This window comes from Sander vitreus, chromosome 11, assembly GCF_031162955.1.
Source record: "Sander vitreus isolate 19-12246 chromosome 11, sanVit1, whole genome shotgun sequence".
Classification (NCBI taxonomy): domain Eukaryota; kingdom Metazoa; phylum Chordata; class Actinopteri; order Perciformes; family Percidae; genus Sander; species Sander vitreus.
Genome location: NC_135865.1, coordinates 12,473,283 through 12,497,396, shown reverse-complemented (window position 1 = coordinate 12,497,396; position 24,114 = coordinate 12,473,283). Strand labels below are relative to the sequence as shown.

Here is a 24,114-nt window from a genome sequence, read left to right as displayed (position 1 = left end):
TTAAACCCCTTTGTAAATCTCATTATAGACTGCTCTGACAACAGAGGTATTCTCGAGTAGGACCAATGAGGAACAGTAATGCACACAGACAATGAAATGCCTCCAGCAGTGTCTTCTTGTCATCCTGATGCCTCAAACATAAACATTCAGCCTGTCTGCTCATCAATGTGTTCCAGTGGTTTGATGGAATAAATTATCTTACCGTGCTGACGGCTTCAGACATGTCTATTGTATGTAACTTGCAGTCTCCTGAATGAAACATCATGTCGCTATGTGACAGGCTGAGAAAAGAGAGAAACCTAGAGATGCTTGATTGTTGGATAAGACATGTAATCTAGATGCAAAACGAGTAGTATGAACTTGTGTTGCACCAGGTAGCAAGATTTTCTTTTGCTTTTCTTCTGCATGAGGGAAACGCTTTGTTCATCCTCTAATTGCAGCAGGGCTCCGTCTAATATTTTTTTGACATTCAAGTATGACAAATGTGGTGGACAACATTCAAATTAAAAACATAATAGAAAGTACAGATCATTTCAAGGTTAAACTTGATTAAGGCCTTCATCTAACTATTTTCTTGGTGGAGAAAATTAAGCATTTGCCTTCTTATGCAAGAGGATGTGACATCTCACAAATGTGTTGGTGCAGACTGTGAAATGGCTTCCTACTGGCTTCAAACATGTTCTATTTCATAAACTTAAGTTACTTAAACTTAAGTTAAATTCCAGGGTTTCTTTGCCTAGGCAGAACTGTTAAACACTTTCGGTAACACTTTATTTGAAGGGGTGTGCATAAGACTGACATGACACCTTCATAATTATGACATGACACCTGTCATGAAAATGAAGAAATCTTTTTGAAATGACTGAATTATCACTTTTAATTTTTTACTTTTAATGCAAAGTTAGCACTGTTTGAGATTTTAGCAACAAGCAATATTAGCCTAGAGCTAACTGTATCTGTCCAAAACTCTTAATCACCTCGGTGCTGCATTTACTGTTGCCAAACTGGTCTTATAACTTTTATGACATCTTAAATCCAAATTTTTTCACTTTACTTGAGGTTAAGGAAACCTATTCATGACACAATTGTAATGGTCTCATGACAGCCAATGTAAAAACCAACCACTTAATGACAGTTAAATGTAAGAGATAGATAGATAGATAGATAGATAGATAGATAGATAGATAGATAGATAGATAGATAGATAGATAGGTTTTTATTAAATTAACACATCAAGCAAAATAAAGTTTGATAATTAGGCCTGCCATGTTTTGTTGTCTAGGTTAATGTCAAGTTGTCATAACAAAGACATTGGAGGTTATATTGTATTGATTGTCATAACACAGAGATGGTTGTCTTCGTTAAAGTCAAGTTGTCATCACACAAACATCTCAAACAATGCTAACTTTGAATTAAAAGTGCCATAATTTACCAAATGAGACTTAATGAAAACAGCTATGAACATTCAAAAAGACTCCTTCATATTCGTGACAAGTGTCATGTCATGATTATAACGGTGTCATGTCAGTCTTATGCACACCCCTTCAAATAAAGTGTTAACGCACGTTCATATTACTCGATAATCATCTGTTGATCTGATTTGAAATATTACCACCCGGATCAACTCTATGACTATGGCTAATTACAGCTAATACAGCTATTACTGTTAACAGATGGTTTTGACAAATCCTAGTTCTGGTTTAATCCTGTCACAATTGATTGGGTTCTGAATAGTATTTAAGTTTGCAGTCATTTTTATCTGTAGAATTTCAATTTAATTTTATTTTCTGTCCTGATGCTACACAGCCTGCAAGCTCTCTCCTGCCAGGTGAGCTTAACATTTTCTTGCAAAGAAATTGACTGGGATAAACAATTAATAGCAACCCACTGGGCAAAAAGCTCACACACTCAGAAACACACAGTATGCTTGCACGCACATTTTCAATAAACACAGAAACACACACATGCATCCATTTCTACCTTCCACCTGTGGAAAGCACCAGGTCCACAAGCCTGCTGAGAAATCATTTCCCGGGCAAGCGAGCGAAGCAATTCCGTTGCAGCGAGGAGGAAAAAAGGCTTTTTTTTTTAATGGGGAAAAATGGGAGGCAGGGGAAGAGTTAGCAGTAGCAGCCAGGATAATTGATGGCAACTGTTTGGGTACAAGATTAAGATTCATGGGTAGGACCACACATGGGGGCTGGAAACCGGTATGCGCTGGAGGCATGAAGGATATGAGGCAACACTTTGACTGGCCTGCTGGCTTAATTGATAGAGTGTCGTCCCAGATGCAGTGTAAAAAAGAAAAACTATCAGAAAGGATTTCACTCTAACACCTGGGCCTGAATTAAGATGCTAGAGAAAGAGAAAGTGAGATATGGGGAAATGGTGGAAGCCCAGAGACGAGTGAAGCAGGTTTGCACATGGAAGGTCAGTGGTTCCTATTCTCAGACTTGCTGGAAAAATACTTGCGAGGACAGGATGGGAGTTACACTCCCCCACTCCTCAACAACTACCTTTGAGGAGCCTTTCAGCAGTGTGCTTAACACATGACTGCCCCTGTGGAGCTGCTCAGTGGCCAACAGTAAAATATATATATATATATATATATCCTGCAGTGAATGTGACTGTGTAACTAATACAGTAATTTGTGTTTAAACAACATTTCACCTTTTTACATGGTGAATGCCTATCAGCCCCTTTTTAAGTCACTTTTTGATGCTTTATGAAGACAGATAGCTCCAAAGGGGAGAGCGATAATATAACTAATACTTTATTAGTTTATAAGGCACCTTTCTAGCAGCAATTTGCAGGTTCACACTTGGTAAATAATAATAATAATATTACAGTGCTAATTGTTAAGAATATAAATAAAGTTAAGCACTAAATCTGAAATGAAAAAGATCAACTTGAAGGGAGATGGAAAAATTGGGGTCAAAACTGTATTTTTATGTAAGGAGACAAAGATAAAGTCAGATGTTCAGGTTGTGCATCTAATAATATAACATCACTGAGTCTGTACAGTATAAATGTCAGTGTCATTTCTGTAATGTGAAAGCACTGGCTTCTAGGTTGAACACTGCATTTTACATTTATGGTTATTTTTTTCTGCACAAAGTAATATTGCTTTATTAAATAAAGGAATAGGAATAGGAAGAAGTTGCTTTTTTAAAAGTCAAAAAAAATATTCCTTTAAAGTCAGATACCCTGTACAATCAACCATCCCCTCTGGCCTCCTCCAGAAGAGGTTTTGGCTACTATGCTTCTGAGAGATAACAGTTTTTTACACGACCATAAGTGGTCACTTTTCAGGAAAATGTTAGTTTCGCATTAGCTGACCTTTCTCTACAGTGTCAGGCTACACCACAGATGCATTCTGGGAATGCTCTGGGTTGTTTGCGTTTGTTTAAACCAATCACAATTGTTTTGGGTGGTGCTAAGGCTCTGCAAAATGGTCTCAGAAAGGAACTTGTTTTGTGGAACATTTGCACCCAGCAAATGAAATTAAATGAACTGTTCACACAATAAAGTAACGTGAGCTATTTAAATTAGCTAGATACATGGTTAAACGTAATTTGCGCTTACCATTGTATGGCATGTGTACATCGTCCATAGCAGTCCTCACCAATCAGTCCTAAAACGTCCCAGTTAGATAGTAAATGCAATAAACGTATTCTTTGTAAATCTTTAGAATCATTCCCCAAAAGAACCAAGCAGGCCTGCCTTGTCGCGTTTGTTGTTGTGTTTCCTATGCATAGGTTCTACTTGGGTAGCCCGTCCAGTTAGATTGAGAGTGTTTTTCACAATCCATTATATAATTTTATAGCTAACAGACCAGCGGCCTCCAGCCCCTCCCTCCTTGTAACAATTCACTTTGACGCGTTTCACTTCAGAAACAGCTAGCAGCTTGGCTAAGAGGCTAGCAGTAGCATGCTGCTTGTGGTGTTGTGACTTGCTGTGGGATTAACTGTACTATTAAACTGTGAAAACGCTGCGGCCACAACGCTGTGAAAGCACTCCGAACATCATTTATCAGAGTCTGGTTGTTACCCCTCTCCGCGGTAGTCTGCTCCGCACAAGCTGATCTTTTTTAATGAAGTTACCTGGCGCTAACCGCTTACGGGACTTAACCGCTAACCGGAGCTAACTGGTGCTAACTGGTGGTAACCAAGCCTGTTCCCGTTCTCTCTGTCTCTGTGTCCGTACCCATTAACTGTATGGACTCAAGCCTTAGTGTAATATGATTTAACAGGAGTTCAGAGTGGACATGCGTACAGTGTTGAGATTTGTAATAACGTGTGTGTGTGTGTGTGTGTGTGTGTGTGTGTGTGTGTGTGTGTGTGTGTGTGTGTGCGTATATACAGAGGGGAAAATAAGTATTTTCTCAGTAAAGATATTTCTGATGGGGCTATTGGCATGAGATTTTCACCAGATGTCAGTAAGATATCAAAACAAATAAGTCCATAAATTAAGTTGTGTGTAATAAAGTGAAATGACACAGGGAAAACACAGCTAAAACTTATTTAATACTTAGTAGAAAAGCCTTTGTTGGTAATGACAGCTTCAAGATGCCTACTATATGAAGAAACTAGTCGCAAACATTGCTCAGCTGTGATTTTTGCCCATTCTTCCACACAAACTGTCTTCAAATCTCGAAGGTTCTGGGGGTATCTTATATGAACCTCTTCTTTCCAGAGGTTTTCAGTTGGATTCAAGTCGGGTAATTGACTGGGCCATTCTAACAGCTTGATTTTCTTTGTCTGCAACCAATTGACTTGGCTGTGTGTTTGAGATCATTGTCTTGCTGAAATGTCCACCCTTGTTTCATCTTCAGCATCCTGGTGGATGGCAGCAGATTCTTATCAAGAATGTCACGGTACATTTCTCCATTCATCCTTCCTTCAATTATATGAAGTCTGCCAGTGCCAGATGCTGAAAAACAGCCCCACACCATGATGCTCCCACCTCCAAACTTCACTGTTGGTATGGTGTTTTTAGGGTGATGTGCAGTGCCATTTCTCCTCCAAACATGGTGTATGCTATGACAGCCAAAGAGTTCAATTTTGGTCTCGTCTGACCAGATTATATTCTCCTAGTATGTCATTGGCTTGTCCAGATGTTGTGCAGCAAACTGTAAGCGAGCTTCCACATGCCTTTTCTTGAGCAGTGGTGTGTTGCGTGGTGTGCGTGTATAGAGGTCATGGCGGTTGAGTGCATTACTAATTGTTTTCTTTGAAACAACTGTACCTGCTTCTTCCAGGTCTTTCTGAAGATCTCCGCGAGTGGTCCTTGGTTCTTCGACAACTCTTCTAAGTATTCTATGGACTCCTCTGTCAGAAATCTTGCGAGGAGCACCTGGTCGTGGCCGGTTAATGGTGAAATTATGTTCTTTCCACTTCCAGATAATGGCCCCAACAGTGCTCACTGGAACTTTCAGAAGTTTAGATATTCGTCTGTAACCAATGCTATCCGTATGTTTTTCTACAATAAGCTTGCAAAGGTCTTGGTACAGCTCTTTGCTTTTACCCATCATGAAATGCTTCTTGAGTGACACCTTGGTAATGAAAAATCTTTTTATAGGCTATCAATTAGGACTAATCCATTTGATATTAATTTGCACTAATAGGTGGCAGGATTGCTTCCTAAATACGGACAGATTTCAGCTGGTTTATTGGCTTCCCATGCCTTTTTACACCCCTTTTTCTTCATGTGTTCAATATTTATTCCCATTATCATTCCACTTTATTACACATAACTTTTGTCATGGACATACATGTTTTGATGTCTTTGTATGTGTGGATTACTTGGGTTGTTACTGACATCTGGTGAAAATTTCATTCCAATAGCCCCATCGGAAATATATTTACTGGGAAAAATGTTTTCCCTGCTGTATGTGTATATGTATATATATATATATATATATATATATATATATGCAATTTTGACAATGGCAGCACAGAGCGGAAGCGGAGGGACATCCGGCACGTGAGGCAATTATCATGGAAATCTATTTTTCGTTGATTCAGACTAGAAACAATTAAACATGGATCTTTATAAGCATTTGGACACAGAGCTAATGCTTACATTTTTATACTTAGTGTGTGTTTGTGTCTGACTGTGTATGTGTTTGGTATTTTGTTTTTCTTTTGTTAGATGTAAGGCACAGACAGGTATTGTTTTGTTCTGGTGTCCCATGGTTTATGCGGATGCCTTTGTGAGTTTAAATCATAATAGACCAAATTTGATCTCTAAATAGCTGCATTATTTGTGTGTGTGTGTGTGTGTGTGTGTGTGTGTGTGTCTGTCTGTGTGTTGTTTTACTGATTGCCCCCTGAGGTCCTGTCAAGTTCGTCAGCATGTTGCTGGAAACAGAATAGCTCATAGCCACCGCACAGACGCACATGCACCAAGTATTCTCTCTCTTTAACACACCCAGTGTTTCCCACAGGTTGAGAATTTATTTGTGGTGGTGGGTGGGATGCCTACCGCGGGTCTGAGCTCGTCACCGTCATCACCGCAAAAAAACATTGGCCTGCACATGTGTGCACGTTGTGTCTAATGACATGGATTCATTGATTCTGACATGGATTGTGTAGGTTTAAGCCGATGTTTTTCTGGGGTAACACCATTCACTTTACCGACAGTATTGACAATAGATAAAGCCACCGTGTCTTGAGAAGCTCTAGCTTGTTGTTTTATTGTTCACTTTTAACTCACTTTATATCAACTTTGCTATTGCTTTTTCCTCAGAGCGGCACCCATACACTACTCTCCGTTACCGCTCGCTCTCCTTGCGCGACCATATGGGCACTGCCATTCTCGCTCTAACTTACGCTACTCTCTTAAAGGGGTTACGGTATACTGCTCTAGCGTGGGGATTTTTTGCTTTTCAACTGCGGTAAGAAAAAATCCATACTGTCCCAGCCCTACAGTTAATCCCACGACAAACCACCAGCAGCAAGTTACTACTATCTATAGCCTCTGAGCCTGAAGTGAAGTGTTGATGCTGTCATGCATGCGGAGCGCAACTTCATGGGGGGGAGGGGCTGCAGGCCACTGGTCTTTGTGCGCTGTAAAAAATACATGGTTGATTGGGAAAAAATTTAATTGTGATGTTATGTAGAACCTATGTATGGGAAACACACACACACACACACACACACACACACACACACACGCGTGCACACTCATACACTAATTTTAGGATGTGACCTGTTCCTTTGATCCCATTGCTCAGCCTATCTAACATCTCTCTTTAGCAGACTACTGGGATATGAACCACCTCAGGGGTTTACTGTTTCTACTATTAGCATATAAAGAGCATACATTCAATTCCACAGCAAGGAGCCTCTGAGACTGCAAGAGCAAAGGCAAAACCTGCATGCGAAACGTTAAAACATGTCTGTGATTGGAGAGGCTCTGTCTGACGCTCAAGGAAAGCCGTATGGTTCTTCCATTAAAAATACAGTAATCACATGCATGGCCTTGAATGCACATGTGCAGATAGGTACACACACACACACACACACACACACACACACACACACACACACACACACACACACACCTGCATACACAAACAGGTTTGTTAATGTGGAAGAGTCAAACTGCAAATCTGTGGCATTTGACACATGCTGTGTGACTTGACGTCACACTGACCTGCTAAAGTCGTAATTAACCAAAGAAAAAGCCAGACCTTGAAAAGCTTACTGTATTTAGATTTAATGTAGTACTGTATAATTGATTAATATAGGCATTAAGAAACATGCTGGCAAAACCATAACTGAGCGTACTTGATTAATGTTCTGAAACAAAAAATAAGTACATTCTAGAAACTTAATTATTCAGGGAAATTAAGTCCAACCATATTTAGTAAAGATACTCCAAAGTATAATCTACAAGTAACCCTGTTCTACCAGTTATTTTACTGTGTTCACACTGAGCAACACTACCAAAGTCAGCTGTGAGGTTCTTGCTGTAGTTGGCTGAGCTGTAAGAGCCCTCTATCTTGGGAAGTCTAATACTTAATCAACATACTTTTGCATTAAAATTTCAGTAGTAGGGAATACAGGAGCCTGATAAGTGGGTCAACAATTCCTCTCCGCTCAACAAGCTGAACTTGTCATACGGCTGCTTTTTGAGAGCCATGATCTGCCCATCATAGAGGAGGTTACAGACTATATAATTATCCACCTCACTCACTCTAAAATCAAGCTCTAGAACCACATAGAATTTGTAGGCATATTTTAAAGCACTGGCCGGATCCACTCTGGCCGGTCCTTCATTGCCTGCTTCAAGCAGCAGTCGATTACTCCACCTACAGACAATCTTCAACCACTTCCTGTCAATGACTGCTCTGGAGAAAATGATCAAGGTGCTTTTGGTGCTATTTAGTTTTCAAATGCATCATAAATTACATGTGTCCTTTTTAGCATATCACTTCACCTGCTTCATTTTGCCCTCCACTGGTTGTAACGTAGTTGGTATAATTGGAGGGGTTGGTGGGGTATTAGCAGCTGGTGGTCATGCGCTTATGCTCTGGGACATATGTCCTAACTTAATTATTTAGATACAAAAACATGCTACCACATGCAATATAGACATATAACATAGACATTTGAGATTCTCCACCCTTCCTCTTCTCATCAACCCAGCCCAACAGTTAAACCCGCTTTCTGTTCCACCGTCTTCACTGCCTCGTGCCTCGTTTTCTGCCTTCAAAAACCTAGTGTGGGGAAACTTAAGGTGAACTGGATTCGTCAGACTCACTCCACGATATCGTGTTTTTGACTCTTATTTTCATACTGTATTTCAATGACTATTAACATGCTTGTGCTATTTGTCACATTTTGTAAACTTGTGTAGCTTCTGTTGTCCATGCTATTACTACATAGCTGATCAATATACGTGACTTCTTATTACAGGTATCAAAGTCCACTGTGTTCACGATATGTACCCTGCTGTATATTTAGCCTGCAGTTTGAATACAGTGAGCATTTGATGAAATACAACATGTACCAGAAAATACCTTAGTACAACAATTTCATCAGGGTTTCCTCAGTACAGAACAGAGAGAAGTCTTCCAGCTACTCCCAGATGAACCCTCATTTTAGTGGCAGTAAATTGAAAACAGTTGGAAACGAGGCATCAGCATCACAAACACTATACTTGACATTCAATTTGACGTGTGCCGCTAATGAATAAAACGTCCGCGCTAAATGGCTACGGCTACTGACGTACAACCACATTGCGCAATCTAAATTTATTTTATGAATGAAATAGACATATTACATACCTGAGGGCCAAATCGGGGTGGGTTTTGAATCATTTAAAATCCCTTAATTGTCTCCATCTGTTGACAGCCCGACTGTGTTATTGCAAGTCATCTTTCACTTTCACTTTCCCTTTTAGCTTTTAGTTGTTCTTCGTTTAATTTCCTTCTTTTCTGTGATGGCCCGGCCCCAGTATCAGCCTTAACTACAGCAGATAACTAATATAACATTAAAATACAATTAGGACTATATAAAGAAATCTCCTGCTTCCATTTACCTGGCTCAAAAGGCTACATACGCTAACACACACAGGCTTTCCGGTGTTTCAAAGAAATATGTGACCCATCATAATGTGTTACTGTAGCGCCGTCTACCTCATTCTGCGACTGTGTGGAAAAATCGAACCCGGGCAGAGGCCTTACTAAAAACTATATAAAAATAGTGTTCTTTTCACTGGTGGTCTTGTTTGTTGTTACAGGTCATTTAAGACCATTGTATGAAAAATGACAGAGCTTCAGAAACATTAAAAGTTACATATAGTCACTTTAACCACTGGTTGCATGGCAACTCACAAAACAATCCTAAAAAATGAAGGGAAAAAGCATCAAACATCAGACTGGTTGACTGGTTTAAAATGTTTAGACAAAGATTGCTACATACATATAGGTGCAATCCCAGCTTCTCACACCATTATCTATGTTTCTCCCTTATAATTCCTGTGTGATTGCACAGAAGAAAAAAAAAGTTACTGAACTGGAAGGCATGAGGAGTCACAGGTGGATTTTCAAAAAGATTGTTTTTGAAATGAAAAAACTATTGACAAAAAACGCAATGTAGTTCTAGGCCCATAGAAGGGGCCAACTAGAATCAGGCTATAATAACTTAACGTAAACTGAATAAAACTGTACAGACTAAACTGACCTTACAAACTGAACACAAAGGGGAACATATACAATGGCTGATCAGACGATTTCTTTTAAACAAAGGGGTTACACAAAGACAAACACTACCATCTAAACTTCCAATTAAACAAAACCAGACAATTAGTATAAATATATTTTCAAATAACCTAAACAAAAGCACTAGTTTACTTTAAATAAATAACCAATATCCCTAAACTAGAAATCCCAATACCCCTATGATGTGGTGGGTGTCGTGTTATTTGATAAATAACGAGCGTGATTCACTGTTATCTAGCGCAACCTCTTTATTGTGTAGCAGCATTCAACACGTTTACGTTTCTCCCGTGTGTCACTCTCTAAATTGTCCCCCCCATACACAACTCCCATTAAAAGATTCCTACCCATATAACATGCAATAATACCACAGTGGGTACATTCTGACTTGTCACTTCCTGTATTTAAAAGCTTTGTTTAAGGGGGCGCATCTTTTGCTCTGGCCTGCCTAGATGTCTCTCCAGCAAGAGCAACCACCAGCAGCACCCTCAGCACTGGTAACACAAATAAAAACAAATTAGAACGACTTAAGGCAAAGTTATCTATAGACAAACTAAAGTGTGGCTATTTAGAAGATAACTGAATGTGTGCACTACAAATAGAAACTAATGTACTGCCAACAATACTAAAACATGATATGATGTATGAAACAAAAGCTATGTGTTATCATCATTTATCTGTTTGCTGATGTAGGTGCAATGTGCATTAGGTCAAAAGGTCACACTCAATGAGAAGAAAATTAACTTCTAAGTGTAAACTATAAAGAAAACTATGGTGTGTGCAGGATGGTAACTGACATTTAAATCAGCTGTGTGGCGCACACATAACTCAGACATTTGATTTTAACATAGACTACTTTAATACTTTTGCATCTATATAATCTCACATACCTGACAACAGCCATATAGCATTCAAATCAGGCTACAGTGGATTTACCCCAAATCCTTGTTAATCTAATATCAATTCAAGCAGAATTATAAACTGTTTTCTGCAAAGTAATTCAGCCTGGTCAATACTCTAAATACGCCAAAATTGAGGGTCATACGTACACATTTGAAGACACACTCTCACACACATTTATACTGGTCAGTGTAGGGCCTAGACCCACTGTCAGCAGCGTATTTAGTCAAGGAGAAGCAGCTGGAGGAGTTAGGTAATGAGGTGAGTGTCAGTGTCAGCCAATCACTCCACTGGGACTTGGATGGATATTCCTCGTCTGGAGACAAGCTTAAATTCTACAGATATATAGAGAGCAAGGTGGTGAGAGACAATAAATGGATAGGGTGCAGCCTTCATACTTATTAAGCATTGGACTGACCGGTTCTCCAGGTTTCCCCACAAAAATAAATGTGTTGGGTGACTCCCTGGACCACTGAAGTACTTTCTCAAATAAATAAATAAATAAATAAATAAATACATTCATAAAAAGTTCCATCCTCAGGTTTTCCACAACAATCTGAGACATTTTCTTCAAACTTCAAACCAAACATTTTAAATACGCTACAGTGTTACACGGCTGTTAAATTACTCCTTCAATAGCAACAGTAACTATAAACGACAACGTCAATAAACAAACACACACAGACATAGCATATTATCAGTCGCCTGATTACTGTTTGCATGCTTCCATTGAAAACCTTCACTCCCTCTATCTGTCTGCAACACCAGGCTTTGTCATTTACAGCTACAGTATCATTGAGCACTCGGCCACACCAAACATATGACAGAGAGAGTGATTGAGAGTGTAAATAGCTGTTATAGACTGATAAAAAGTACTTCTACATAAAAACAGTGTGTGTGTGTGTGTGTGTGTGTGTGTATGTGTGTAATGTACTGTAGTTTAATACAGGGATGTAATGGAAAGTAAAAACAAGTTTACTCACTTTTTTATGCATATATTTACAGTACATGGGTTAGTAGTATACAGTACAATACAGTAACAGTCAAATAAACACATGGCACTGTTGTGTTTTTGGCTTCTTGACAGTTTTAAGATGGATTATTACTCTCACTCTCTTTTTAGCTCTTTTTTGGCATCTGCCAACTTCTAAGGAAAGTATCTAGGTATTAACTTGCTACAATAAATGTTTGACTTTCTTTACCCACCAGTGACTTGTCTAGGCAGGTAGCGCCTGTTTATCGGAGTTTGTTTGCTGAAAATGGCAGCCTGCTTCATGAAAAAGAGTTAATGAGGGACTGAACAGTAAGGTAAATGCACTGATCAGACTGGAAGCAAAGGGTGCACACTCTGGCAGCTGCAGGCTATGCTCTGTGGATAATTCCCACAAGGTGTTGGGGCTGTGTGCACGAGCAAAGGGATGAATGCTAAATTATGGTAGACCATATGGAGACAGCGACAGCATTGTTGGTAGGTGACCAGAGCTCAGAGGGCATTGAGAGGTTAGCATTACTGGACCGTGCCGTCATCACGAACACTCATCTAGTTTTTGTTTCTGATGCGTATTAAGCCGCTCAGCAGATGGACAATAATCTGTGCCATGATTACCATCAGAAGCAGTGGCTTGTAACTCATACTTAGCCAGAAAAGCTCATCTGGGGGACATTCAGGGACAAAGGACAGCTCTGACCTCAGATGTGGCACTATATATTTTCAGTGATAGAAAATTTAGTATTTTTGTCCTGTGCAAGGCAGTGTTTAAGTGCAACTTCTACAAGATCCTCCTGTGTATTCAAAGCACATTAGCCAAACTCAACTATTGACAGTGTTTACTTATGGAAGTGACATTTGCAACTTTATTTAATTCAGTCAGTTACTGGCTATTGGGATGACATTTTGCTGGCTTCCCTAGCAGGGGCCTGTAAACCTCAGAGACTCGCCAGCTTTATAGGCATTCAATAATCGCACAAGGCACTATTGATGAAGTTGCTGGGCAAGGAGCAGATACCACAGCAGTGCAGTGCCTACGTAATCCTGATTAGGGTATTTATGAAAAGAAAATGGATGAAAATGCGGCTCAGGGGCAATTCAGTCTCATTTCAGTCTTTTTTTGTTTTTATGTAAAGACCTCACTGTTTGCATTCGCTCTGTAGCTGACTGACACTGTGATTGTGTCAGAGACAGTGATGGATACATTCTGGTCTTGTCTGGTGGTTGTCTATTGGAGACACATGGGGGCTGCATGGAAGCCATTTAAAACCAGCTACAACACATCTGTCCCTCACAGTTTGTGACTGATTTATGAGAGAAAGATAGATGGATAGAGAGGGAAACTCATTCCTTTTTCATAGGAAATGGTGAGAAGTCTGGCTTTTCAAACATACTGAAAAGCTTCAAACTTACAAGGACACCACTTCTATCTATCTATCCATATATCTATCTAATTACCTTGTCCCTTTTGATAGTTGATACCTACAAACGTGGTTCATTATGTGCTTTTGCTTTTTCTGTACTCCATATGTTTGTCATCATTTAAAAAGTAATGAGAGGATAAACAAGGCTACTCACAAGCTCACTGTCTATGTCGAGGCATTGCAGACAAAATAAACCAACTAAATTATCTTTTAGACCATATAAGTTGAGCCAGATATGCATTTCCACCCATCGGCTCATAATCTTCTAATTAATTACACATATTGGAAAATCCTGAATTATTATTATGATTCATTGCCTTAATCCATCACTTCTGAGATGAAATACCCTGCAAACAAATTAAATCAATTTGCTCACACGGGCAAATAGGGTATACTTTGTATATGGAACAGCGACATTGAATCCCATTGGCATTCTCTGTTTTAAGGGTGCTGGGGAGGGAAATCCATCAAACAGATAAGATGGATTCGTTTTTATAGAACAGCCATAAGTTTTAAACAATATGAAGATTCATCTGTTCGTGCAGTCTATTCCTGCATCATAGGCAGTATTTTAAACAGTCTCAGTGTCTTATAGCATGTCCTCCTGGGGTAGGCAGGACACACCAATATGAAGAGCAGAGACTGTGTTTTATACAACCTTTACTTTGATATACAGGCTCAGATGTAACATATTGAGCATGGAGACAAATAGATTCGATCATGCAGTGAGTAGTTGGGGGGGGGGGGGGGGGTGCATCCTGAGGGCTATTATTTAGGGTCTGCCCACGTTCCTGCACACACATGCAGACATATCACAAATGCGATCAACGAGCTTTGCAGTTAACCTGCAACAGTTCACGCTTCCTATTTCCCCACCCTGCTCAGCACAGATGGTTTTGTTGCGGTTCACTTGACAGTCAGCGCCATTTTAGGCTCATGCTGAGCTATAGGATTTCATAGTGTTTCATTAGAAATCACTAATGGAGAAAAACAACCATATAGACTTCACATAGCTCCAGACAGATTTCAAAAGTCAGCAGGCTTACTGAAGGCATGCTTGAGGGAGCAAATGGGTATATATAATATATAAAAAAAGTATATTTCACCTGACATCACATGCCACAATGCCCCTTTCCTCTGATCTCAGCGTCCTGCCCCAAGGGTGCAATAACAGTTTATTATACCTATCCTCACTTTATGATTGCCCCCCCTCCCCCCCGCCAATACCCTCCATCCCGCTCCCCTCAAGCCCACGCTAACTGTTATTGAAAACACCCAGGTCTGCCATATATCATTCCTGAGCAGCACGTTATGCTATGTGCAACCTAGCTAATCACCACCAGCTCGTAAGGGTATTGTCCAGGTCACATCGGAATAGTTGCACTTACCTAATATCTGCTTAGATGTGGAAGTGCTTAAAACACAATCCCATTTGTCTTTACAACCTGCGTTGCCTTGAGGCAAAATCCTCTTTCCCCCATACGTATCCGTGGTGTAATGATGGGGAGTAAATACGTTTTGAAAGAGTTTGCCAAAGTGGCGTGGCGAAAAAGGGTAAATTAGTTTATTGCTAGCCAAGAGGGTAGAACACAATGATTCAGGTTGAATTGAGGGGGATGCATGGTATAAAGAAGGAAAGCACAGCATGGTGTATAGTAGGATGTGTAAGGGATTTTGGATTAAAATGCAAAGCGTCAGTTAAGATGTTTCAGGATGGAGGTGTTCAGAGAGAGAGGTAACAGCTCATGGGTGACAGTGTGACAAGACTCAGGGAAGGACCTGTCACCCCTCCGTCACACTGATGGCTCCTCTGTCATCAAGTGGGTGCAGGTGGGAGAAACCACACTGCCATGGCAATGCAAATGAAAGTAATTTATAATGCTTCAAAAGAACAGATATCAGGGTCCATATCTTTAAGGTGGCCTCAATTCAGCAGCTTTTTCTTTTTTTGAATCTCGATAAGCAACCGTTGCAAAAGTTGCAGGAGGTTGTTGGTTGATTGTTGTTTTGGTTTGTGCACAAAGCTGTCTGATTCCACCCAGACTATGGGATTCATGTGCTTTTTTTCTTAGTCAGTGTTTAAATATTCTGTTTTTTATATGTGTTTTCATGCTACAGTGGGCAGCAACAGCTGATTGGGCAGATGGCTGGTGTCGTCACGAAAGGGGGGTGTCAAGGTGTGTGATGGGTGAAAATGGGTTTGTTTAATTACTTGTCAAATGAGCAGCCCAGCTAGCCACTAAAGAGCTTTCATGTGCCCCGAGGGGTGATGTGAGGTGTGGTTGGGGTGCAGTGAGGTCCAGTGACTTCCTAGTCTTACATGACCGGCCAGCTGAGCAGGTGCTGCAGCTCACTGTCCATGGGCTCATGTTTATACCACATTGTCTCTGAATGATTATTGTACCACAAGTTTGGCACACAAAAACGCAAACTAACTTCTTTGTATATGAAATCTCTGTTCCCATACTGTAGGTGCTTTCTTTTTTATCTCGTAGCTGTATTAACACTTTCTCATCCCTCTGTCTTAGTATGTGCTGGTACAGAGAACAAGCTGAGCACCCTGTCGGACCTGGAGCAGCAGTACCGCACCCTGAGGAAATACTACGAGAACTGTGAAGTCGTAATGGGCAACCTTGAGATCACAAGCATCGACCGCAGTCGGGACCTCACCTTCCTCAGAGTAAGGACTACAAATTTACAACAAAATTATACAGTAAACTGGTTGTGAATTTTACATATATGCCCACAATTCTTAACTGGCAACTAACCATAGGAGGTTCAATGTGCTTGATTTATTTAAAAAACGTTAATGACATGTTAGTTAAACAAGATGTATCTTGACCCAGATATCACGGTCAGGCTGGTGAATGGATGGGGCTACAGCCACTTACGGTCTCAGCTTGCACAAATAGATGCAACGTTGTCCCTCCTGGCTTGGTGTGCATAAAGTAGACAGAATATACATATATTTGGATTGGAAAAACCATCCAAACATGTACATCTTGCATCATTTGTACAAGTAATTGTCCAAATCTGAGTAAAAAGTTCAGAATGTGAACTTTTTAATCACCCTTTTTTCATTTGACCTTGTTGCCCAGAGAATGCCCTGTGCCCAGATCCTTTTCAACCACTCAGCACTCAGATTAGTGTCTACAAAGCCAATGATAAGCAGCAAGGAATGTTGTTCTAATCGCAGGTAATCAGACTTCCTCTCTTTTCAGAGTGTCAAACTGATTGTACGCTCACACCATTGTGATCTGAGGCATAGAATAATCAAAGTCCAAATAACATGATCTGGCTAATCTTCTTTCTGATTAAACGTGATTCACAGACAGAGAAGGAAAAGTGCTATTGCAATGAACATGAATACACGTTCGGAAAATCTTCAGATATTTAAGAGCTTTTATTTTTTTAATTATATTTTTCCCAAGCTAAGCATGCGAGCCAACTGATACACACTGTCAAAGAGAAGTACAGGTATGACACATGGTAACAGTATTTTAGCAGTATCTACAGGCAACAGTAATGTTCTCTGATGCTGAGGAAGTACATGTTGTTTGGGTGAGGGAGCTGAGGTACCTACATGAATGCTTCCATTTAGTTTTGATGGACACATGCATACATACACAAACAGGGTGGGCGGGTAATGACAGGCCCCAGCCCTTTAGGGGCCAGAGCAGTAATAGTGTGGTAATGAGAGGTCAGAAGGAAGCAAGGGAAGTTACTATTACTGAGAAAAACAAACTGCCTGTTTTTTTGGTGAAGTCAGCTGCTACTGTTGACCTCTGTTGGTCTTCCACTTCTCAAGAACATCACCCTAGACCATTCAGGCTGCAGGGCGGTGGGGGGGGGGTTACGCTTAAGTGCTGACTGCATTCATCGCCTGGTATTGCTGTGCGAATGAACTGTGCTTCAGATGCTTAGCAGAGAAGCCAGTCCTTCAACAAGGCAAGCTGGGGGTTTTCATATTTTTCTCCTTACAGTGATGATGGGAAGTAGTAGTATGTTTACATCAGGTACAAGTAATTAGGTAGCTCGACTTCTCTTGTGTAATCAGTTTGAATGGACCAAAAAAATGAAGACTGAACACAGCAGCAAATCAAAACAGAATCATTAAGTGATCTGCATTGTGCAGAGCAATACTGACAACACCCCCTGCGATGCAAAATAAAACAAAGATGATATTAAGAAACAGGCAGCAATGGATGGTAAAGTGCTACCATTAGACCCCTGCAGAGGTAATAGGCCCCACTGACTCAGATGAAAAAAAGATGGTAAGGGGAGGGAGAGATGCAGTTCAAGACCAATTGTGATTGTAGTTAAACTACACATAACCAATTTGTGTTTTAAAACAACATTCACACTCCCTCCTTTTACAATGTCACATCTGTACAAGCTGGTATTACAAAATACCAGTAGCCAGGTTGAAGTTATGGTGCTTTTGACTACAATGCCCTCTTTACCTGTGTACTTCTGCATTACACCGCTACTCATTTACAAAACAACTCCCTGTGGCGCCAACTTGCCAGGTAATCCACCTTTCCATGGTTGGCAATTAACATGGGTTAATTGAAGATGCTAATTAGGAACACAGGGTGCCAAACAGCAAGGGAGCAAGAGGGCAGGGTGCAGTGTGTATTTTTAGGGAATATTATTATTATGATAAAACATATTAATAACACGGTTCCCCCGGGAGGGGAAAACTTCACCTTGAGGTAGAGAAGAAGGGAGGAAGTGAAGAAAGAACGATTGTGCAGCAGCTTACCATACCACCTGTCTCTGGGAGGTGATTGAAACTGATGCCTGTGCATTGGCTCTTTCTTTTCAAGATAGCCAAGAGATTGATGGCTGCCTCCCAAAGCCCCTCAAACAGCTTTAGCAGTAAATAGAGTCCATCTTCCAAACTGCCTCCACGACAGATGAATCAACGCTCGCACTGTGATTAACTGCATTTCAGCACTGAGGCTTTCTCCCCACTCTCACATTGAGCTTTAACCACACACAGTGTTTACATCGTTTAAATCATTCCTAAATCCATATTCTCATTCCTTTAAATCTTTCTCTCATATCAAAAGCAGAACATAAATTTGCATACTGAATGCGTGCACATTAAGAAGTTAAGAAATAATGTCCAAATGTGATATTTTCGTTTTGTGAATGGGAAACAGAGGTAAGCAAACACAAACTTTGACTTCTCTCTTTTCCCTCATGTCACTTTCTTGCCTGTGCTCATGAACTGATCTGTGATCATGAAATATGAATTTGTCCCTCTCCTCCCCTCTTCCCTGTCCCAGTAGGAACCTACAGTCACCCAGTCAGATTGGATTGTTTGTCTTGCCATTGCAACCATTAGTAAACATGTTATTTTTCCGCCCAATATTAATGCAGTGATCAGATTACTAAGCAGGCCAGCACCAATTCACTGACTCCCCTCCTGTAGCTGCTAATAAATTATGGAATTATCATTTACAAATGGGAACATTTCATATTTTCCACAGGCCTTGTGTTATTTGTCTAAGAAAAGAGTAGAGAAAATGTAAATGAAGCTTAAGGATCTGGACAAAAAACATTGTATATTTAGTAGAGATGCACCGATTACAATTTTCTAGGCCGATTCCGTTTTCCGATTTTCTTTGAGTTAGGCCAGCCGATTCCGATTTCATTTTTTCTAACCACTTTACAGCACACACAAATATTTAATTCCTATCTTTTCTTTAATAGAACATTTTGCACAGAACATAGAACATTTTTTGAACAGATAATGGATCACTATAGAATAGAACTATATAAATTACACCTGGTGTGGGAAATTCACACACATCTAAAGTGCACCGTTAGAACCATTTCCTTCTTTTCACATCCAATATCCCAAAAAAAAATTAGATTTTGGTTTTTGGTGTCGTCCCTCCACGCCCTACTCTTTCCTTGCAGGTGTTGCATATTGCAAACTTGTTATGTTCTGCACACACGCTGAAGAATTTCCAAACAGCTGACATGTTGCAGGTTAATTCACGAGGTTCCCTACATGTGCGAGAATAGCGCGGACACGCGCTTCACGCCGCGAGCGGGTACGCGCGACACACGGCGGAAAAGTTGAGAGAAAGGAAAAAGAGACTGTGCTGTCGAGTCCGTGTGTGCGTGTGTCCTTGAGAACTGTAACTCGTATAACTTATGTTATCAGTTAATTGTAGCATTGACCAGCATGAAATCGGTATATGTCAGACTGACCTGCCGGTCGTCGGTCATGGCCGAGCACGTGAAAACCGGCCAATTCCGGTCACCGGCCGGTCTATCGGTGCATCTCTAATATTTAGATCTTGTGTTACAGACCTTTTAAGATAAGAACACCTCCTTTGCAACCTCCTTACTTTTCCATGTGTCTTGTTCTTCCTTACAACATATTACACATGACATATTTTCACTTGCATTATTTGAAATTTTTTATTTTTCAAAAAGTATTTCCTTACAAAGTAATGCTCTAGAAACTAATGTAGATATCTTTCTATACATTGCAGTCCAATATTACACAATCACACATTAAAGAAATGCAATAAATAACTTTAAAATGTACCATTGGAAATATCTTTAAACTTTCTTTGTTTTATTAGGATGGCCCATGCCTTAATGCCTACTGTATGTACTAAAGGGGGGTTATATGCAATGTTGGTGTTGGTCTGTTAATGTGACCTTCAATGACACTTCTGTGAAGTGTTCACATGACCCTACACCTGTTTAAAAATGTGTCAGCTCTTGCAGCAATGCATACCAGATGGAGAACTATGTGAGTGCACCAGTGAGCAGGAATAACAGAGACTAAAGGGTGAACTAGAAATGAAAGATGTCTGGTTACTTGCGTTAGCAAGTTTTTTCAAGCTCAATGGTTATTATCTACATGCGAATAAAACTGCTCAATCTGTCTTATACAGTATATTTCTACGGTACGGCTCTTAGAAAGAGGAAATGTAGGCAGTAGGAGTGTCCTCCTTTTCCATTTAGTCAGTCCCAGTTGTCTTGACCCTGCTTTGCTTGAGTGAAAGGGCCTATACACACAGGGAGTAGAGGTAGTAAGTGCCAACACAGACATATTGTGGTTTACAGCAAGTTCATCAGTGTTTGCAAGCTGAAGGTTATGCAAAGGCGGACATGTTGATGGAAAAAACCTACTGGATAAAAAAATAATAATAATTGCTTAGCCCCAAAACTGCAGGAAATAAACTGCAACAGTCGATGAGCCTAACAGAATCACTATAAGTTTATAGCTCACTTGGTGAAGTATAGTCTTGCCAAAGGAGGTGGACTAACCATCTGGGTCTGTGGACAACAACCATCTGAAGACCCTTCTGTGGAATGACCAGCTGACACGTTTTGGCTGTGTGTGTGTGTGTGTGTGTGTGCGTGTGTGTGGCAGCGTCATACATGTCATGTCAAATCATCAGTTCATCTTCCTTCACTTAACTGTAAGCTGAGCTCACAATGAAAGACTGATTTGTACTTCATCAATTGGGACTTACTGTAAAAACAAACCAGGCGCGTAAGCGTCACGTATAGTCGCGTAGCCCAGTTACTTTTATTATGGTGCCCATATTATCCAATCCGTCCGTTCATACCGGACGCAGAACGCCCTCGGCAGCCCGCACGCTGCAGCGATCGTTTCAGCGTCTCCACTATTTCTTGCGCGAGATGCGAGCGAATGTGTCAAGCCAGGCATGTGACTGGCGCGTAGAAATGCGCATCCGGCATGAATGGCCAGTCGCGGGATCAGGCACGTATCTACGCCACGCGGGCAGCCCTCGGGTGCCTGTCAGAACAATATCAGTTACATTTTATGTGTGCAGATGTTATTAGGGCTGCTCGATTATGGAAAAAAATCATAATCATGATTATTTTGGTCAATATTGAAATCACAATTATTTCAATCGATTACTTATTGACTTTTGGAAAGATGTTCTAGAAAACATCTAGAACTGTGAATTTCCCTTATATACTTTTCCCGTTTGAATTTCTTTTTCATTTATAACACAAGACAAAGTAAGAGTTTACTTGCAAAACGTAATGTGCAAAATAATCGTTTTTCTCGATTATTGTTTTTGTGATCATTATGAGAAATTAAATAGTTATCGCGATAAACATTTTGATTAATTGCACAGTCCTAGATGTTATAAAAGAAAAATACAAGTTATGATTATGACAGAGGCTTATTGTAAAGTGTTGGAGACCATTAAAGCAACACCATTTAAATACTAATGCAGTAGTATACACAATAAATCAGCAACATATAGTGTCTTTTAAATAATTTCTCATAGTTTCATTTGTGTTGACACTGTTGGGTGCCTTCATTGAAGTCAACAGTATTATATCAAGTATATTTTTGATGTTGTGCCAGCAAGTGTAAATTGATTGCGTAATATTGTTGGATGTTTCTACACCTCATTATACATTGATTATTTAAATATTTTTAATAAAGTCCTGTTGCTGTGCATGAATGAAAGAACGATATAAAGGAAATTAATTACTATTGCTACTGCCATTTATTCCATTACCACATTATGAGTCATTCATATGCAGTTTACTGTAAGCCTAACAATACATATAAAATTGCCTTCACAAGCTATTTCCCAGAGCACTTGAAAGCAGCACTATTCCTGCACTCCATCCCTGTCTTCTGACGTCTTTCTTCATACTTTTTCTTGACTGGCATATTTGTCCCTCAGGCACCATTGGGGCCCTCCCCAGCTTCCTTATTGTTGGTGCACTGTTAGATGAGTGCAGATTACATTGGCCCCCTGCTCCTCAGCAAACTCCTTCAATATTAATGAAGACTGATGAAGTGCCAGGGAGCCCCTGTCTTTCAGCGCCGACCTAGATTGGATTGACAATTGCAATTAGCGTCCCCGCAAGTTCATTTCCATCACTTTAATTTGACATGAAGAAGGACAATGTGGGGTGGGAAGTGAGACCGTTGAGAGAAAGAAATCCTGAGGAGATAGAGGGAGAATGGGGTGAGTTTGACCAGGAACTAGTTTGAAAGCTAGACAGCAGAGAGGAGGAGCACACTTTAGCGGACAGGAAATTTAAGAGTCCCTAGAAATATTTTCCCCACCGATATTTCGATATTAGCGATTTTCTGCAGCTTACTTTTTACATTTCTTCCATCTTTTTTTCTGTCATGTGCAGTGGCAGCCAGAGGGAAGTCTTAGTCAAATCCACCAGAAGGCCTTTAAGTCAGGTTATGATCTTCAGTGTGTGGTTTCTACTGCCACATATGAAGCTCAGTCTATGTTTTCAGTGTTTGCCTAAATATCAGTATTTCAGTGCCCATGTTTCTTCTCCCACCTGCAACAGTCACCAAATGGATTGCTTGTCAGTGCGTGTGTGAGAAAGAAAAAGAGTGTGTGAGATACGGGGACAGCAGCACCTGGAAATTAATGATTCCCCATCCTTTTGCAGGAAAAAGAAGCAAATGGGTGATAGGCAGAGGTTGATGATGTGTCATGTTTGTGTGTGCAGGCGTATACTGTATGTGTGTATTGTGTTATTGCAACTGAGAGGAAATGTGACTTAACTCTTCGCCTACCCTTGCTCAAATTGACTGAAGCAAGTGTGTGTGTGTGTGTGTGTGTGTGTGTGTGTGTGTGTGTGTGTGTGTGTGTGTGTGCCTCCTTGTTTGACTGACAGATACATTTTCTTGCGCCCCTTCCCACTGTTTGTCAGCCCATATAATTTTCTTCCCCTGTCTTTTGGAAATGATCTGGACTGATATGGCAATGGCATGAGAATAACAGAAATGCCTGCCAGCCCTCAAATGAGCAAATACACACTTAACCATTTCTGTTGACCTGTAGCCCTGTGGAGGGCAATAAGAGGAAAATCAGCAAAATAGACACATATACCCGACAGCTGTGCTGACCTGTTTAATAAAGAAACTTACTGTAAAATATGTACTGGATCACAGAGAGCAGAAAACTGCTGCTGCACTAACCTAAATGTGTTTAAACTTTCAAGCTTATTATTACACATTTGCCACTACTGTAGTGCGAGACATTTTCTCGATCTGCAAGACATTTTTTCAGTAATTATGAAAAGGTAATGTTTGTGATGTTAAGTTATAATTAAGATATATGAATGTCATAATAAAGTGTCTAGCAAACACATTTGAGGTGCAACATTCTTGAAATTACATTTGTAAAGCCTTTTCCGTTCAACATTTTATTTAATTTCACAAAATGTGCCTGAGCATTCCATACCCAGTGTTTGCAATATCATGTGGCAGCACAATCATCTAAATATATGTTAAAAAAAATCTGCCTGTTTTTAGTGTCTCCGCTATTAAGCATCATTGCAAGATGGCTGCTCTCAAAAGAAATACGCAATTGAACTTGAATAGCCTCACACCAAAACCTGCCTGACATCTGTTTTCATCAAGTCTTATCTATTTTATCAAGTCTTCAAATCTATGATATATATATATATATATATATATATATATATATATATATATATATATATATATATATATATATATAAGGGCTGTCAAAATAACGCGTTAAAAAAATTAACGCAGATTAATCCATTCC

At 40.1% G+C, this 24,114-nt stretch overlaps 1 protein-coding gene across 3 annotated transcripts in view; it reads left to right on the top strand.

The window, feature by feature from the left end:
• erbb4b (erb-b2 receptor tyrosine kinase 4b) overlaps positions 1 to 24,114 on the top strand; it is a 370,775-nt gene that overhangs the window by 166,273 nt on the left and 180,388 nt on the right. For 2 of the 3 annotated variants that reach the window (XM_078261658.1, XM_078261657.1), the window contains exon 2: positions 16,069 to 16,220. In XM_078261658.1, coding sequence (XP_078117784.1) covers positions 16,069 to 16,220 — 152 coding nt within the window. Of the gene's footprint in view, positions 1 to 15,661; positions 15,718 to 16,068; positions 16,221 to 24,114 lie in introns of those variants that run through there. The other variant, XM_078261659.1, reaches the window with a different exon arrangement.